At 45.4% G+C, this 18,618-nt stretch overlaps 1 protein-coding gene across 4 annotated transcripts in view; it reads left to right on the top strand.

The window, feature by feature from the left end:
• MECP2 (methyl-CpG binding protein 2) overlaps positions 1-18,492 on the top strand; it is a gene marked incomplete at its 5' end in the record, with an annotated part of 93,719 nt that extends 75,227 nt beyond the window's left edge. For all 4 annotated transcript variants that reach the window (XM_079958731.1, XM_079958732.1, XM_079958730.1 and 1 more), the window contains 2 exons: positions 13,788-14,120; positions 15,876-18,492. In XM_079958731.1, coding sequence (XP_079814857.1) covers positions 13,788-14,120; positions 15,876-16,935 — 1,393 coding nt within the window. In that variant the 3' untranslated portion in view covers positions 16,936-18,492. The remainder of the gene's footprint in view (positions 1-13,787; positions 14,121-15,875) is intronic.
• Positions 18,493-18,618: the final 126 nt, after the last annotated feature.

Raw genomic sequence — 18,618 nt, 5'->3', positions numbered from 1 at the left:
TTCCTAATGTTTAGGTGGAATCTTCTTTCTTGTAGTTTGGATTCATTGCTCCGTGTCTGCTTCTCTGGAGCAGCAGAAAACAACCTTTCTCCCTCCTCTATGTGACATCCTTTTATATATTTGAACATGGCTATCATATCACCCCTTAACCTCCTCTTCTCCAGGCTAAACATGCCCAGCTCCCTTAGCCGTTCCTCATAAGGCATCGTTTCCAGGCCTTTGACCATTTTGGTTGCCCTCCTCTGGACACGTTCCAGTTTGTCAGTGTCCTTCTTGAACTGTGGTGCCCAGAACGGGACACAGTACTCCAGGTGAGGTCTGACCAGAGCAGAATACAGTGGCACTATTACTTCCCTTGATCTAGATGCTATACTCCTATTGATGCAGCCCAGAATTGCATTGGCTTTTTTAGCTGCCGCGTCACACTGTTGGCTCATGTCAAGTTTGTGGTCAACCAAGACTCCTAGATCCTTTTCACATGTGCTGCTCTCAAGCCAGGTGTCACCCATCTTGTATTTGTGCCTCTCATTTTTTTTGCCCAAGTGCAATACTTTACATTTCTCCCTGTTAAAATTCATCTTGTTTGTTTTGGCCCAGTTCTCTAATCTGTCAAGGTCGTTTTGAAGTGTGATCCTGTCCTCTGGGATGTTAGCCACCCCTCCCAGTTTGGTGTCATCTGCAGATTTGATCAGGATGCCCTTGAGTCCATCATCCAAGTCGTTGATAAAGATGTTGAATAAGACCGGGCCCAAGACAGAACCCTGTGGCACCCCACTAGTCACTCTTCTCCAGGATGAAGAGGAACCATTGATGAGCACCCTTTGGGTTCGGTCAGTCAGCCAGTTACAAAGACCGCATTTTACCAGCTTCTTTACAAGAATATCATGGGGCACTTTGTCAAATGCCTTGCTGAAATCAAGGTAGGTTACATCCACTGCGTTCCCTCATCTACCAGGGTTGTAATTCTGTCAAAAAACGAGATCAGGTTAGTCTGACATGACTTATTTTTCAGAAATCCATGCTGACTATTGGTGATCACAGCATTCCTTTCTAGGTGCTCACAGGCTGTTTGTTTAATGATCTGCTCCAGAATCTTCCCTGGTATTGATGTCAGACTGACTGGGCGGTAATTATTTGGGTCCTCTCTTTTCCCCTTTTTGAAAATAGGGACAACATTTGCCCTCCTCCAGTCTGCCAGGACTTCGCCTGTTCTCCAGGAATTCTCAAAGATGACTGCCAGTGGTTCTGAGATCACATTTCCTTGAGCCCTGACCACAAAAAGTTTACTCCTTTCCTGATGTTGATCCTAAAGGCTGTTCCTCAAACAGCATTCAGTGCTCTCTACAACAGAGACTGGGCTGACACACCTTTCAGCTCAGCTGGTAGCATGAATGGGGAGTTCCCAGAGACTGAAGACAGCAGCTATTTTGGAGGGGAGGGAAACCCCTCTTACATCAGAAGGCAAGAATCTCTATAAATAGCAAGAAGGAGGCAGATTGAGGTGCTGGGAATGTGGATCTGAGACTTTCAAAGAGCAAAACATTTAACCCTTGTATTGGCTTGCTACTTAGAGCATTTCATTCTACTGTGCTCTAGTGCTGCGTCTTATACAACTGGCTCTGGAATCCCTGCCTGGCACAGATTACAAGTGACCTAGATAATGCCAGCTGGACCAGCGTTTCCCTTTCTGAGCATCCCTTCCTGCCCCAACTGCTGCCAGAGTGACCCTAAAAAATCTGTGAGGCCAAGGCTTCCAGCATTACCAATAATAATAATATAATAATATTTTTTTATTTATACCCCGCACTTCCCAGTTTAAAAACCACGCTCAGGGTGGCTAACAGCAAATATAAAACACTGATTAAAATGCGACTTAAAAACAGCATAAAATGCAGCATCAATATCAATAAAATTCTAAAATTCAGGGGTTATTTGGGGGGGGGACCCCAGTCAGTAGACAATGAATGATCACCAGGGCTAACTGGCCAAGTTGGTCCTACTAGGGCCAGCAGGGAGACCAGGGAAGAATTTAAATGTGGGGTCCCGAAAGGGTTTCTTCATAGAAGAGGAAAGGGAAAAGGGAATAGAGGATCAGGCTAATTCAAATTGAAGGCCATGTGGAATAGCTCTGTCTTACAGGCCCTGTGGAAGGAGATCAAGTCCTGCAGGGCCCTAGTCTTGTGGGACAGAGCATTCCCCCAGGTCGGAGCTGTCACTGCAAAAGCCCTGGCCCTGGGGGAGGATAGTCCGGCTTCCTTAGGGCCCGGTACTTGATTGCAGCAATCCGTCATTGATCATGCTGGAGCAAGCAGGTCATAGAATCATAGAATCATAGAGTTGGAAGGGACCCAAGGGTCATCTAGTCCAACCCCCTGCAATGCAGGAATCTCAGCTAATGCATCCAGGACAGATGTCCATCGAACCTCTGCTTTAAACCTCCAAGGAGTGAGAGTCCACAACCTCCTGAGGGAGATTGTTCCACAGTTCCACAGTTTTTTTCCATATGTTTAGTCAGAATCTCCTTTCTTTTAACTTGGTCCAGGTCCTACCCTCCAGAACAGGAGAAAACAAGCTTGCTCCATCTTCCATGAGACAGCCCTTGACATATTTGAAGATGGCTATCATATCACCTCTTAGTCTCCTCACTCCTTATCAGGCTTGGTTTCCAGACCCTTGATCATCTTGGTCGCCCTCCTCTGCACATGTTCCAGCTTGTCAACATCCTTCTTAAACTGTGGTGCCCACAGTATTCTAGGTGTGGTCCAACCAAGGCAGAATAGAGTGGTACTATTACTTCCCTTGATCTGGACACTAGATTTCTGTTGATGCAGCCTAGAATAGCATTAGCTTTTTTTGCTTCTGCATCACACTGTTGACTCATGTTAAGCATGTGGTCCACCAAGACCCCTAGATCCTTTTCACATGTACTTTTAGTAAGTCAGGTATATCCCATCTTATATTTGTGCATCTAGTTCCAATGCATTTTCATCTGTCATGCCGGACTTCTTAAACTTATTCTATACATTTAATTTCTTAGGAAGTACATAAGAATCCCTGTGCACAGTCCTGGGGGAAGTTGCTGGTTGTGCCCATGTCAAGCACTGAAATTCAACAACACTTTGGGCCCCTGATATTGCAACTTTGGGGAATGTCCTGCAAAGAAATATGAAATGCTAATTTGATTCGGTTTGCAACTGTTGGCTATCAAAAACAGGTGGTGAAATGCGTTAATCCCCTCTCCCCCCCCCCCCCGGTATCCTCTCAAGTGTACACACTTAAAGGGAGATGATGAATGTGGTAAGGGAAAGCGAAATAAATGTAAAAAGGTAAAGGACCCCTGGACTATTAAGTCTAGTCAAAGGTGATTATGGGGTGCGACACTCATCTTGCTTTTAGATAGATAGATAGATAGATAGATTCTTTATTGTCATTACACAAGTGCAACATTGCACAGTGCAACGAAATTGGATGTCATCCCTTAAAAAAACAACAAAAGCAAAACAGCAACAACAACCAAACAAACCACATTCCAGCCACACCCACACCCACACCCATCAAACTCCCAGGTCACACTATCGAGTTACAGCATTCAAAAAGGCCACAGCTCTTGGATAGAAACTATTTTTCAGTCTATTTGTCCTTGACTTGATGTTTCTATATCTCCTGCCAGAAGGCAGTAGTGCAAACAGACTGTATCCCGGGTGAGATGCATCCTGCAGGATGTTGTTTGCTTTCCTAAGACAACGGGAACCGTACAGTTCTTCCAAAGATGGGAGAGGATGACCAATAATCCTTTGGGCTGTGGTTATGACCTTCTGGAGCACCTTCTTCTCCCTAGCTGTACAACTGGAGAACCAAGCACAAATACAGTATGTGAGAATGCTCTCTATGGAGCCTCGGTAGAAGGACACCAGCAGTTTCTCACTCAGATTGTTCTTCTTTAAAAGTCTGAGGAAATAAATTCTCTGCTGAGCCTTCTTCACCAGAGCAGTGGTATTTGCGCTCCAAGTCATGCCCTGATCGATAGTCACTCCCAAAAACCTGAATTCCGCCACCCTCTCCACCCGTTCCCCGTTGATATACAAGGGCTGAATGACCGCCTTTTTTGTCCTGTAATCCATCACCAATTCCTTGGTCTTAGCTGTATTAAGAGCCAGATTGTTCTCTCCACACCAAACACAGAGCCGCTCCACCTCGTCCCGATAGGCGGACTCATCCCCTCCTGAAATGAGCCCCACCACCGTAGTGTCATCAGCAAACTTGATGATTTTGTTGCTGGAATAGATGGCTGTACAGTCATACGTATAGAGAGTAAAGAGCAGGGGACTCAACACACAACCCTGTGGTGAGCCGGTGTTAAGGCTAAGGGCTTTGGACATATGTGACCCTACTCTAACCCTCTGAGAACGTTCTGACAAAAAATCCAAAACCCAGAGACAGGTGGAGTTGGAGAGTCCAATCGCCTCTAGCTTGGACACCAGTCTATGGGGGAGGATAGTGTTAAAAGCAGAGCTAAAATCCACAAACAGCAGCCTCACATAACTCCCCGGCTGCTCCAGATGGGACAGAGCAGCATGGAGAGTGGTGGTGATAGCGTCTTCTGTGGATCTATTTGCCCTGTATGCAAACTGGTAGTTGTCAAAAATTGGTGGAAGACAGGAAATAATGTGACGGCGCACCAGTTTCTCAAAGCACTTCATGATGATTGGAGTCAGTGCAACTGGTCTGTAGTCATTCAAACTACTGATTGTGGGTTTTTTAGGCAGAGGAACAATAGTTGACGACTTCAGGCAGGGTGGGACAATAGACTGGTGTAAGGACTTGTTGAAGATCTTAGTAAAGACCCTCGCCAGCTGATCCGCACAGCCCTTCAACACCTTTCCAGTGATGCCATCAGGTCCAGCAGCCTTCCTCGGATTCACCATCCTCAATACCTGTCTCACCTCGTGCTCCTCTACAGTGAATGAGGGGCCCCTATGGGCTGGTGGCTGTAATACCGACGTCTCAGGTGGCTCCCTCTCGAAGCGAGCAAAGAAGAGGTTAAGCTCCTCCGCCAGCAAAGGGTCACCGTCGACAGCACCAAGGTTAGGTTTATAGTTGGTAATATGCTGAATCCCCTGCCACATCTGTCTTGTGTTGTTACTCCTTAAATTATCCTCAATCCTCTGTCTATAATCCAGTTTCGCCCGTCGAATACCCCTCTTCAAGTTTGCTCTTGCCACACTGTAAAGCTGCACCTCGCCCGACCTGAAAGCCCTGTTTCTTTCCCGCAACAGGCATTGGACCTCTCTATTCATCCAGGGTTTCTGATTGGGGTAAAACCGGATGGATTTATTTACTGTGACAGTGTCTGTGCAGTGATTGATATAGCACAGAACTGCCGCCGTGTGCTCCTCCAGGTCTGAACGATCGAAAATATCCCAATTGGTTCTCTCAAAACAGTCCTGCAGCTGGTGAATAGCACCTTCAGGCCAGATTTTAACAGTCCTTGATATTGTGGGAGCCCGTTTCCTGAGTGGGATATATGCTGGTACCAGGAACAGAGACATATGGTCGGACTGGCCCAAATGTGGCAACTGTAAAGCCCTATAGCCGTGATTTACATTCGAATAAACTTTATCCAGTGTCTTGTCCCCTCTTGTGGGACATTTCACATGCTGATAGAGCGTTGGGAGCACTGTTTTAAGTTCAACATGGTTGAAGTCTCCCGCAATGATGTGCACAGCTTCAGGATACTTGTCTTGCTGGCTGCTGATAAGGCTCTGCAGGCATCCCAAAGCCAAGTTGGCATTAGCATCTGGTGGCACGTACACACCAGTTAGCATAACAGCTGTGAACTCCCTAGGGAGATAGGCTGGTCTACATTTAACAGCTACAAATTCCAAATCTGGTGAACAGTGACTGCCCACAGTCTTAGAATTTTTAGACCAGCACTTGTTCACATATACACACAGCCCCCCTCCTTTGGTTTTTCCGAAGTCCATGCTTCGGTCATGACGATGTACCACACAGCCTTCCAACTGAATAGCTATGTCTGGTATGGACGGTTGAAGCCATGTTTCAATGACAAATAAAACGCAGCAATCTTTTACAAGGCTGTTCTTTGCTGCCTGCAGCCTCAATTCATCCATTTTGTTGGCAAGAGATCTCACATTAGCAAGAAATATGCTAGGGAGTGGTGGTTTAGATGGACTCCTCTGCAATCTTACCAGGACGCCGGCCCGACAACCCCTCCTTTGCCTCCTGTCTCTACGCCGCCTTCGCCTCCTCCCTGGAGGCATAGTAATCCATGGAGAGCCCGGTGGCCTGGCTACTCCCACAGGAACGGTATCTGGGCGAAAATAATCAGCTCTTACAGCTTGTTCACACTGTAACCCGACCTTCAGAAGTTCCTGCCTGCTGTAAATCTTTCTTGCCCGGCCAGACATACTCAGAACAAGTAAAAATAAACAAAAACAAAACGCTGAAAAACAAAGGGAGAGCACTAAGCCACAGCGTCTGTGCGCACCGCCATCTTGGCTGACAGTTGATGACAGTTGATAGATGATAGATCTAAATAATCAGCTCTTACAGCTTGTACACACTGTAACCCGACCTTCAGAAGTTCCTGCCTGCTGTAAATCTTTCTTGCCCGACCAGACATACTCAGAACAAGTAAAAATAATAAAAAAACAAAACAAAACGCTGAAAAACAAGGGAGAGTACTAAGCCGCAGCGTCTATGCGCGCCGCCATCTTGACTAACTAACTTTTCAGGCCAAGGGAGCCGGCATTTGTCCACACTAAATGGGGCACTGTGGCAACTGCCAGAGTGCACGGAAACGCCGTTTACCTTTCCACTGCAGCAGTACCTATTTATCTACTTGCACTGGTGTGCTTTCGAACTGCTAGGTTGGCAGAAGCTGGGACAGAGCAATGGGAACTCACCACCATCACACGAATTCAAACTGCCGAGCTTCTGATCGGCAAGCCCAAGAGGCTCAGTGGTTGTTGGGCAACCATCAGGCTTTATACTTTGACCAAAGATCTCACTAGCACAATCAGTCAAAACTGAGATCAACAAGATACACAGATGCACAAATATAAGATGGGATACACTTGGCTTACACAAATCAAACCAATTATTTATCTTTCCATTGGAATGAAATAAAAATAAATAAATAGGGATGGAGGTCAGATTGCATTTTAATGTGAACCTTCCACATTTGAACTTCCTGAACCAGTACAGGAAGTGAAAGACAGCTCTTCTTAAAAATACATACTTCTCCCTATTTTGCGATGCAGATCTCCAGCTGAAGAATATGTACAAAAATACATATACAGGCAACAATCAATTTAGGTGTGTCCAAATGATGCGTGATTGCACACACACACTGCACCAAACCCAGAAGTAGCCCCCAAACGTCATAAAGATGCCATGAAAAGGGGTGGAGTGGGCTTACACACACTCTGGTCCAGCACTGAACCCCCGCACAAAATGAGGATTGCCTTTAGTAGTGAAGATAATGTACAAAAAGCATTCTTTTAGGGAGAGTTGCTTGCAAAAATACGTATACCAGGCAAAATTGTGTTTCAAAATGCATATTGTTACAAAAGTTGGGTGCCCCTCCCCATGCTGTGCCAAGTGGTAGCAAGATGGTTTATTCACCTATTTAAACCTTCAATCTGCATGGAGGAGTCCAGATCATACAGCATGGTCATTTCAAGAGGGGCTTGTCCCCCACAGCAGTGCAGTCCTGGAGTCAAAGGCATCTTTCTCAGCCAGCCTTCAGCCAGCCTATCCAAGATGGATCCCAGTCTTTCTTCTCCCCTTCTTCCCAGCACACCTTGTTATAAACACTCTTTTCCTGTCACTTCCCACCTAGTTAACCTGGCATCCTTCTGTCCAAGGTTTTTTCTAGGCCAGCCAGGCTGGTTTCATAGAATCATAGAGTTGGAAGAGACCACAAGGGCCATCGAGTGGTTTGCATAAGCCAGCCCAAGGATTCATTGTCTGGCACAATTCTGTTGCTTGTACTTTAATCTATATCCCAATTAATCAAAATCCTACCATTTATTAATTTATAGAATTTAGGGAGGTCCCTCCCAAATCTATAACAATATATTACGAGAAATGTGCATGAATTGCATGCAACTTTTCATGTGAACTTCCTCCCGCCCTCCCTTTCTTTGCAAACTTATGAAGAAATGGGGCAAACTGAACTTAAAATTGGGAAAAGAAGAAACAGTGAGAAATGGAAGTGATAGATTTTCCTATCCCAACAGTGAGTTGTGTTATAACTGTTACGCTTGCTTGCATCAGAGGTAGTTTCAGAGAGTGTCAGAGCTTGCTTCAAAGAGAGAAATTATGGGGAAATCATGGAAATTTGACCTGGTCGCTACATCCACATAAAGCTCAATAGTTCAGAGTCTCTCACACACACATACAGGTTTAATCCACTCAATCACAAATGTTCCATAGTTATTTTACTTCTTTGGGGGGAAACAGTTTGGAAAACATTACTGAGGAAAACTCCCTCAGTGCTCGCTGATGTAGAGTGACTGTATACCCTGCTAGAATTACAGCTGTTCTGTAATTATTTATAAAGCTATTGCCACTTTATAAATTATATACCATGCTCCTTTTTATTTTTGTCTTAATAAGTTTGTATTAATTCTGTACAGGAGTTTGAGCTATTACAATATCTCAGCTGTTGCGTATTCTTTGTTATCAATATTTCATGTTGTATTTATTAAACTGGTATTAAAAATGACTTGGGTATCCTAGATATTGCCAGAGGTTATAATACATATTGCCAGAGTGTAACGGAGAGGCTCTATCACATGGGTGCATCTACTCAGGACTTCCTGTGGTGTGAGCAAAATGTTATAAAGCCCTCCAGAGTCCTCCATATGTTGCTGGATTTGAACTCCATTCATGGCCACTGGACATGCTAGCTGGGCTGATAGGCGTTGGAATTCAACAACATCTGAAAGACATCATATTGGCCACACCTGATCTAGAGTATGGGCTGATAGGTTCCTGGTAAAAACAAAAATAGAAAAATATGTATCTGTGTGTGTCTGTGTATTTTTGATACTATTCTTCAATACTATTCTCAAATGATAATAGCACACTCTGGCAATACCATGCAGATCTCTGCAGGGAAAGAAGCAATACAACCCAGAGGAGGAATAAACTTCTTGTGTAATTTTTTTTTACTGAGGATGTTGGTGGGCATTATTGTCCATCTGGTGACACTCTGGAATGTACCCGCCGGGCTTCCAAGGCTTGCGGATAGCAGGCAGCAGCCCAAATCCTGGGGAGCGCAGCGCTGGGCTCAGAAGGCACGCAACCTCGCCCCCACTCCTGGACTCGTTCTGGGGGCTGGTGTCGGAGGAAGCTCAGGCTTCCCCCGCCCCAGTCCCGAGGCTAAAAAGGAAGCCAAGACAGCGAGCGGGATCCATCCCGCTAGCTATCTTGGCTTCTGCGAAAGCCGCACGCAGCCTCTCCCGGCTGGAGAGGTTGTGCGTGGCTAAAGAGGAAGCCAAGACAGCTAGCGAGATAATAATTTTTTTTTCTTTATTTCCCCCCCAAAAAACTAAGGTTTTTGAGCTAATTTGGGGGGAATTCACCAAAAAAAATCCACACTTCTATATGGGCTTCCATATGCCTGGATTTTGCCAGACATTCTAACTGATTTCTGAAAATTCTGCCTGGATGCTCTTTTGGCAGACACATCCCAGATATATCCAGGAAATTCTGGATGTATGGCAGCTCTAGCTTTGTGGGATACATGTAAAGCATGGCCTTACATTCCTTTAAAAAAATATAATCATCTTGATTTTCCAATAAAAACAGCCAATCAACATATCCGCATCATAATCTAATTAAAAACAATAAACTAAAATTTAAAAAATGACCAAAGACCTTAAAGTCTTTATACTCCTATGGCCATGTGTCCACGACCCACAGTCTGTTATAGGTCCTACTAAAGCATCTCCCGAATGCATTAACATATTAATTAAATGTTTATAAATGGAGTTAACGGAGTTAAAGTGTTGACAGTAGTGAACACTGGAGTCTCTAATGAACACAACTGATACTTAAAATTAAGTGTCCCTCACCCTTGACTGATTCTCAAGTCTGTAGGCAGTGTTGTGCAATTTGTGTGTAGGCAAAATTGAGAAGCTTTGTGTATGTGTGTCAGAGAGAGACCAAGAGTGGCACAGAGAAATGGACCAAAGAAACACATGCTGTGGATTCTCATGTCAGCTTCAAGGAGCTGAGTAGCATCTCAGAGTCTGGGCTCAAAGAGGTTTTGATGCTGAGTCTCTTAATACTGTTCTAGTATTATTTCTCCTGCCTCATCAAAGTCAGCCCTCTGACCGATGAGCACTTGCCATTCTGCCCCACTAAGGAAGTGAAAGCTTTATTGCTCTGGTAGGTGCTGGAACTGAACTCGGGCGGGAAATACAACTGGGTTAAAGGTTAATGTCAAACCTTTCTGCTCTGCCATACGTCTAAACTAGTTTCAAGCCACCTTACATGTTTGCAGAAATGGTGTGGAGGACGGGCATGTATATCTGATGCATTATTTTAATTTTCTGTTGAAAAAAAATATGATAATAAATAGTACCTGTGCCCCAGCTAAAAGGCAGGATGTTGTTGTGTGCCAGGGGCTTGCGGTCTAATACAAGCTCTCTGAGGAAGTGGCTGGTTTTCTGCTCATAATTGGAGTCTAACTGGTTGGGTGACTGCCAGATATCAGCAAGGACTCCCCCTGCCTCCTCCCTTCACCATACCACATGAAATTAAAATAGCAGTTTCCAACCCGCTTTGGCAGTTGCAGGAGTTCCCAGAGTTATTTAATTTAGTACAGAGGCAGTGAGAGATTTTACTTTCTTGGGCTCCATGATCACTGCAGATGGTGACAGCAGCCACGAAATTAAAAGACGCCTGCTTCTTGGGAGAAGGGCAATGACAGGCCTAGACAGCATCTGGAGAAGTAGAGACATCACCTTGCCAACAAAGGTCCGTATAGTTAAAGCTATGGTTTTCCCAGTAGTGATGTATGGAAGTGAGAGCTGGACCATAAAGAAGGCTGATCGCCGAAGAATTGATGCTTTTGAATTATGGTGCTGGAGGAGACTCTTGAGAGTCCCATGGACTGCAAGAAGATCAAACCTCTCCATTCTGAAGGAAATCAGCCCTGAGTGCTCACTGGAAGGACAGATTGTGAAGCTGAGGCTCCAGTACTTTGGCCACCTCATGAGAAGAGAAGACTCCCTGGAGAAGACCCTGATGTTGGGAAAGATGGAGGGCACAAGGAGAAGGGGGCGACAGAGGACGAGATGGTTGGATAGTGTTTTCGAGGTTACCAGCATGAGTCTGACCAAGCTGCGGGGGGCAGTGGAGGACAGGAGTGCCTGGCGTTCTCTGGTCCATGGGGTCACGAAGAGTCGGACACGACTAAACGACTAAACAACAACAAACACAGACTGTAAGTGTATCTGTCCATGTGCCTTAGTCAATTAATCATGTGAACGAATCTTCAATGAAGATTTTGCCAGAATGCATGAAGAGGAGGATAGCTGTGTTGATGTGCTAACCACTCAGTGCTGTTTTGCTAACACTGAAAGGAAAAACAGATTATCATAGCTTACAAAGATGAAATCATTTTTTTCTTTTTTCTTTTTTTAAAAAAATAATATTTATTCAAAATTTAAAAATAACAAAAAGAAGAAAAGAAAATTACAAAATACAGAAAACAAAATACAAAATACAAAATGACATAACAACACCAAAAGAGAAAAATAAAAATAGAAAAAACTAATTAATCCTTTGCATAACTTTCTTCCTTTACTTATTTTCTTGACCTCCTCTCACCTCCCAATTTTGTATTCTAATTCAGATCATTGTTTCAGCAAATCCTTCCAACCTTATTTTCATTTAAGTAGTTTAACATATTACAATTTAACATCCTCTCTTTTCGTCAATTTCATCAACGTCTTTACTTAGTCCTTTATGTCATTTCAACCAAAACCATCTAATTTTCTTTTTCCAACATCTTTCTAATACAAAGATGAAATCATTGCCGAACTGAACCACCACCTCTGATATTAGTGGAAATTCAACTGTATTCATCTAGTATAGCCAGAGATGGATAGCTCTCTTTCATGTACCACCATTACCGTTTTGAGAGCACAGCAGGCTGTCTTCCATTTGTGAACAAGCAACATCCCCTCTCTGTAGTCTTGCATGATTTCTGCACTGCTCTGGGAGAAAGAAAGCAACGTGATCTGCCAAACGCTGCTTCTCCAGCTTTATTTACAAACAGCTTGAATTTCTGCTGCAGTAATTATAGCCTGAAGGATCTAGGCACTTCCTTTGGAATACCTCCCATATTTTTGTTTATCATAGCTGCCAGATTCCCCTCCCTGTGAAGAAAAGGGAGAGGCGGGGGGAGGTGGATGGAGGAGGCCTTTATATTAGATTTACCTGTGTGAATTTTGAGGTCTGCAGTGTTCTGTATCTTTCCATATTCTAGGAATAGATTTCCTCTATGAGTATTGTGTTGATCTACTTAGCAAATCTGGACAAAAATTAGTGCCTAAGCATCAGCCTCAGAATTTTCTTCATCCCTTCAGGACTGAAGAGAGAGCTGCAGGTAGCTAAGTACTTGGGTGTCTGAGCAAATTTGCAGCCCTATTTCAGTCTCTGGAAGTTATTTTCCTTGAGCTGCTGCTGCCTGTTACAGTGGTACCTCAGGTTAAGTACTTAATTTGTTCCGGAGGTCCGTACTTAACCTGAAATTGTTCTTAACCTGAAGCACCACTTTAGCTAATGGGGCCTCCTGCTGCCGCCGCGCCGCCGGAGCCCAATTTCTGTTCTTATCCTGAAGCAAAGTTCTTAAACTGAAGCACTATTTCTAGGTTAGCGGAGTATGTAACCTGAAGCGTCTGTAACCCGAGGTACCACTGTACTTCATCTTCTTTGCTAGAGCAGAAAATTTTTAACAGTGGGTGAACCAAGCTCTTGAAGAACCAAGCCTTGTAGTTCCTCATTGTTATGTCCTCCCTCTGAACAATCAAATGGAGGGTGGGGAGCAAAAAAAACAAACCAACCCTGGTTTTTTAGCAGGGGAGAATGGAGCATCAGCTATATAACCAAGCAGTAAAACATTTTCTGTATGGGGCTGCACTATTATATGATTTTTTCCCCCTTTCAAAGATGAATAGAAAGGCAATGATTTAGGGCTGGTGTTTATTTACACTGATTTTGCTCAAAAAAATGTGTTCAGTTCTTCCAATACAGGAGTATGTTGTCCTAAAGAAGGCCTTCCTGGTGCCCAGTACAATGGCTTCATATTAACAGTTCAGGAGATGTCTGCAATAAATCTTAGGAATTTTTGAGGCTCAACCCATTAATAGCCCATAATCATTTTGTGCTACACCAGGGTGCTCAAATTTCTTGTTTCTATCTACTGAATCCCCAGTAGACTGAAACTGTGCTCCCAAAAGATGTGATGGGTAGGTGTGCTTTATAAGTGTTGTTTTGGCTCTGTGCTGACTGTAGCTGTAGTTGGATGAATCGTTCCAGTGCTTTTTTCTTTAAAAATGTTTAGGGGTACTCTCATTTTCCTACTCATATTGAAATACTGCCTCTCAATGAGGCCAAAATGTTTAGGGATATGTGTACCCCTGCGTCCCCCCCAGAAAAAGAGCACTGACTTCACCCATACATCCTTTATCTATTTTGCTCTGAGGCATACTTAGAACTAATGTGAGCTTTTCTTTCCCTTGCAGGGAAGAAAGATCTGAGGACCAAGACTTACAGAGTCCCAAGGATAAGTCGCCAAAAGCCAAAAAATTCAAAAAGGAGCGGAAAGAGGAAAAGCAGCATGAGCTTGCACAGCCTTCTGCAGAACCAGCTGAAGCAGGCAAGGCAGAGATGTCGGAAGGAGCTGGGACTGCTCCAGCTGTACCTGAAGCCTCTGCATCTCCAAAACAGCGCCGTTCTGTCATCCGGGACCGTGGGCCGATGTATGATGACCCCACCTTGCCAGAAGGCTGGACCCGCAAGCTTAAGCAGAGGAAGTCTGGTCGCTCAGCGGGGAAGTATGACGTCTACCTTATCAAGTGAGTGACAGTGGAGGATGTGTATTGCTCAGAACATGTATTGCTTTTCAAGGCTTAAATTGAAATCAGTGCTTAGGTCTAGTTCCAGAATTTGATTTGTGCCATGCTTCAGCCCTGGAACATGTGACAAGAAGTGCCTCTGAGCATGTGCAATGCCTTCTTCTCACCAGTAAGTAACCATAACTAGTCCCCACACTCTCTGGCCTTCAGGTCTGGGAGCATAACTTGCAGACCATAGCTCTTGCTGAACATTTGCTTGTTGTGAGCTCAACTAGTTGGTACTTTAATTCTATTGAATCCCACAGTGCGAGTGTATGTGCATTTTAACTCCCCTGTACCATTTCAGATTGCAGGTGGAGTTAACGTCATTTTCCCCTTAACATTTACCTTCCTTACATTAATAATTTCCTAAAAATGGAAAATTAGTACAGCTGCCAAAGTCTCTAAAAACCTACTAACAGCCTAAGCATACTTTCTGCTTTGTGTTACTTTTGAGAAACTAATTTTGAATCCATGCACTGTATGAAGGGGAAATTTCAGCCATCATCATTTGATTAAAAAAGGTAACATTTTTCTTTTTCCTCATGTTTGCCTGAAAGCATTAGAAAGACCACCTGCATCCATTTTCTCATAAAATCTCTGCTCATTCCCCATCATAGGGCTCAAGCACAACTCTATTTGCTCTGCTGCTTCCCTTGAACTGAATCAGACCAAATGGCAATCAGGTTTTCTGTGGAATGTCATTTGTTCTGATTCAGTGGTAAAGTGGTCTTCCAGGGGAAAGCTGCAGAGCAAATGTAAAACTGCTTGGACCTGTGCCTAGAAAGCACAGGATAAGTGGAAAACCGCTCAGACCCATCCTTTTTAGGCATGGGACAAGCGAAAGTGTGGATGAGCCCCTAGTTGCAAGAGTAGGATTCTAAGTCTACCATCAGGCTCAGCATATATAGGAAGCTCAAGCCATAATAATTGTATTGTCTGTGCAGACTGGCAGCAATTCTCCAAGGTGCTTCCCAGCTGAAGATGATGTGATAGCACCCAGGGCAGTGGCTAGACAGATTTCTCAGTGAGATTCATGAGCAGGGTTATCCCTGTTATCTAGCAGCGGAGACTGGACATCGTTAAATCCAGCAGCTAGCCTTCCTGTGACATTGCACACGAAACACATACACACACACACCATTTTAGAAGAAGTTAATTTACCCAGCAGTGATTGGCTGTCCACTGTGACAGTCAGGAAACCACTTCCCTCTCCCACTGAATTTAAAGTGGGAGGAAAGAAGGGATAGGCCTGAAATAATAAAGCATCAGATAAACTTTTTTTAATCAGATAATATACCAGGTGTTTGTAGGGAAGAAACCCCAAAACAAAATTAACAAACTAGCTGTCACTCTCCTTCCACCACCCCCACCCTGCCCCCTCCAGATGCCAGGTACAGAAGCAAAAGTGAGGAGAAACAGAGCCTAGCCTACAGAAAAGCAGTCAAACAACCTCACACCCTACTTCTTTCTTAAGTATGTTTGTTACCAATCTGATGGATTTATTGGACACCTCCATAAATGTTGGATTTATTCAGTTAAGTACAGAGCATGTACAAGGTTGTCCACTACAGGGTTTTGTGCACCTTCCTCAAAAGCAGAGACTTTTTCAAGTCAGAAAGTAAACTTGAAGTATGCATTTGTAGTGTAATTCCATTAATTTTCCTTCTGTTCTTCCTCCCCTCTCCCTTTTTCTTTTTGTCCTTGCAAATGCAGCCCCCAGGGCAAGGCCTTCCGCTCCAAAGTTGAGCTCATTGCCTATTTTGGAAAGGTGGGGGACACCTCTCTGGATCCTAATGATTTTGATTTCACGGTGACTGGACGTGGGAGTCCGTCACGGCGAGAACAGAAGCCTCCGAAGAAACCCAAAATCACTAAAACGGCTGGCACAGGTCGCGGGCGGGGCCGACCAAAGGGCAGCGGCTCTGCCAAGCCCCGAGGAGCTGCCTCGGAAGGTGTGCAAGTGAAGCGGGTGATTGAAAAGAGTTCTGGAAAACTGCTGGTCAAGATGCCTTTGCAGTCCTCTCCAGCAGGAGCCAAGGCAGAAGGCACTGGTGGGGCCACCACCTCCACACAGGTCATGGTGATCAAGCGTCCTGGGCGCAAGCGGAAATCTGAATCGGACCCCCAGGCTGTGCCTAAGAAACGGGGGCGTAAGCCAGGCAGTGGAGCAGCAGTGGTAGTTGCCGAAGCCAAAAAGAAAGCAGTCAAGGAGCCGGTTGTCCAGGCGGTCCGGGAGACAGTGCTGCCCATCAAGAAGCGCAAGACACGTGAGGCTGTTAGCATAGAGATAGCCAAGCCAAGCCCACCTCCTCCAAGCAACACTGGGGAGCGGAGCCCCAAGGGACAGCGAACGGCTGCCAAGAGCCCAGGGCGCCGCAGCAAGGAAAGCAGTCCTAAAGGGCGGGGTGGCAATGCCGTACCAACCTCTGCCCCTTCCTCCTCCCCTGGCAAGAAGGATCAGCACCATCCTCCCCATCAGCCGCCTTCGGAGGCCCAGGGCAGCTCCCCTTCTCAGTCCCCTGAAAGCCCCAAGGACAGCAGGAGCCTTCCAGCTGAGCCCCAGGACTTGAGCAGCAAGAGCTGCAAAGAGGAGAGGGCTCCGGAAAGTGATGGCTGCCCAAAGGAGCCACCTAAGACTCAGCCCAGCGGCACAGCAGTGCCCTACAAACATGAGCGCAAAGACACTGTGTCGTCCTCCGCGGCCTTGCCCCGGCCCACAAACAGGGACGAGGCCGTGGACACCAGGACACCTGTGTCAGAGCGGGTCAGCTGACTTTGAGGGGGGTGAGTGAGCAAGTGAGCGCCAGAGGAAACAAAGAGAGAGACAGGCACTCCCAGCCCCCCCCACCCAGATGAGACTCCAGGCAGCTGCTGGGCAGGACTCCCCTTTTCCCCAGAGTGCCCTGGCTTTCAACCATTCAGCTACTCCAAAACTATTCTTCCTCTGTTCCAATCCTTCCCCCATTTTCAATACAGACAAGCACAGTGTGGGGTGCAGAGACATGCCTCCCAGAGCTGGAAGCCACTTTGCACTTTTTCTACAGAATGGGGGCACCCTCTTCTCTCCCCCCACACCCCCACCAGCCCCTTCTGCCATGCTTTGCTGCATATACTACTGACAAGGCAAGCTGTTTGGCAGGGGAGGGGCAGCTCCAAACTCTGGCCTGTCGTCCTGATCCTGCTTGCCCTCCATATTACAGAGGCCTGGTGGACAAATTGTGGGGAGGGTGGGCATGTGTGTATTCCACTCCACCTCCCTAGTGCCATGTAATGTAGTTGTCCAGTCTTAGTTGGATTTCTGTAGTTTTCAGTAGGATGTGTGTGTACACACGAGAGAGAAAGAGATGGGACTGTGGCGTACTGGGGAACCAATATCCCCCTTTTGCCAATTAGACCAGCAGATAGGAAAGTTTTTCTCTCCCCCAAGGACAGTTGTGCTGCTAAGAGACCACTGGGATACTGGGGGCAACTTTGTAAGAATGTCCTCCTTTCCTACGTCTATCCCAAAAGGAGAGGCCTTTTGATTTTGTTGAAGCAATCTGAGTGTGCTGAAGCGTGTACGTGTGTGCGTGTGCTTGTCATATGCTAAGAGTTAAAATGAGATGTTCTTCCAGTTCTTGTCAATGATGTTAGTTTAGGGAACTGTTTGCACTAATGGAGGCCTTTGCCCACCTTCTGTGAGGCAACGGCATGAAAGTGTGTGCCTGTGTGTATTGGAGCGGGACATTTTGATGGAATTCTGGCTGACCTCTCCACCTTAGTTCTGGGGCAGGAAGGTAGCTGAATGTTTCTAAAACTACCTGATCTTCTGTGCTGGGATTGATATGTGGCAGTGGCTTCACCGAGAAGCCTAGTATTTGTCATTTACAAGGACTTCCTTATGGCTGGCAACCAAGCTCTTCCATGACAGTTGAGCACACCTCACTCCCCAGGGACAGAGAGCTCAGCAGAAGAGTAGTGCACCTTGGGGAGGGGATTTGGTTTCAAATGGATGTCTCCTTTGTTTTGTTTTTCTGTCTGCAGAAGATAGAAGAGGAGGGGTAGGGAAGCATTGACCACTTCAGTGTGCTTATTTTTGTTTTTAACTGCATATGTAGTACAGACAGGATCTGTGCCCCCCTCCATTCTAGGCAGTAGCAAAGTACCCCAAGAACAAGATGGGGGAGTATGGGTCCAAGCCAGCAGTCTGGGCAGGAACTAGAAAGAGTTATCTCTGAAATTGTTGTCACTTTGTGGTGGTGCAAAAGGATTAGAACAAGCCCCATCTTGTTCTGCAGCTCTTTGAGGGCCAAAATAGATATGATTCTGGACCTTCATGATCAGATTTTTATTTATTTATTTTTTAAAAAATAAAAGCCGCAGGAGGCTCTGCTTTTGATCACAGCAGCAGTGCTGAGGAAGAGGGTATTTAACTCTCTCCTTCTCATCCAACCCCTGTGCTGGTTGTCTTTGGTGC

The sequence above is a fragment of the Podarcis cretensis genome (genome assembly GCF_951804945.1).
Source record: "Podarcis cretensis genome assembly, chromosome: 17".
Lineage (NCBI taxonomy): Eukaryota > Metazoa > Chordata > Lepidosauria > Squamata > Lacertidae > Podarcis > Podarcis cretensis.
Note: the sequence above shows the minus strand (reverse complement) of the source record. Positions and strands in the feature narration are given on the sequence as shown.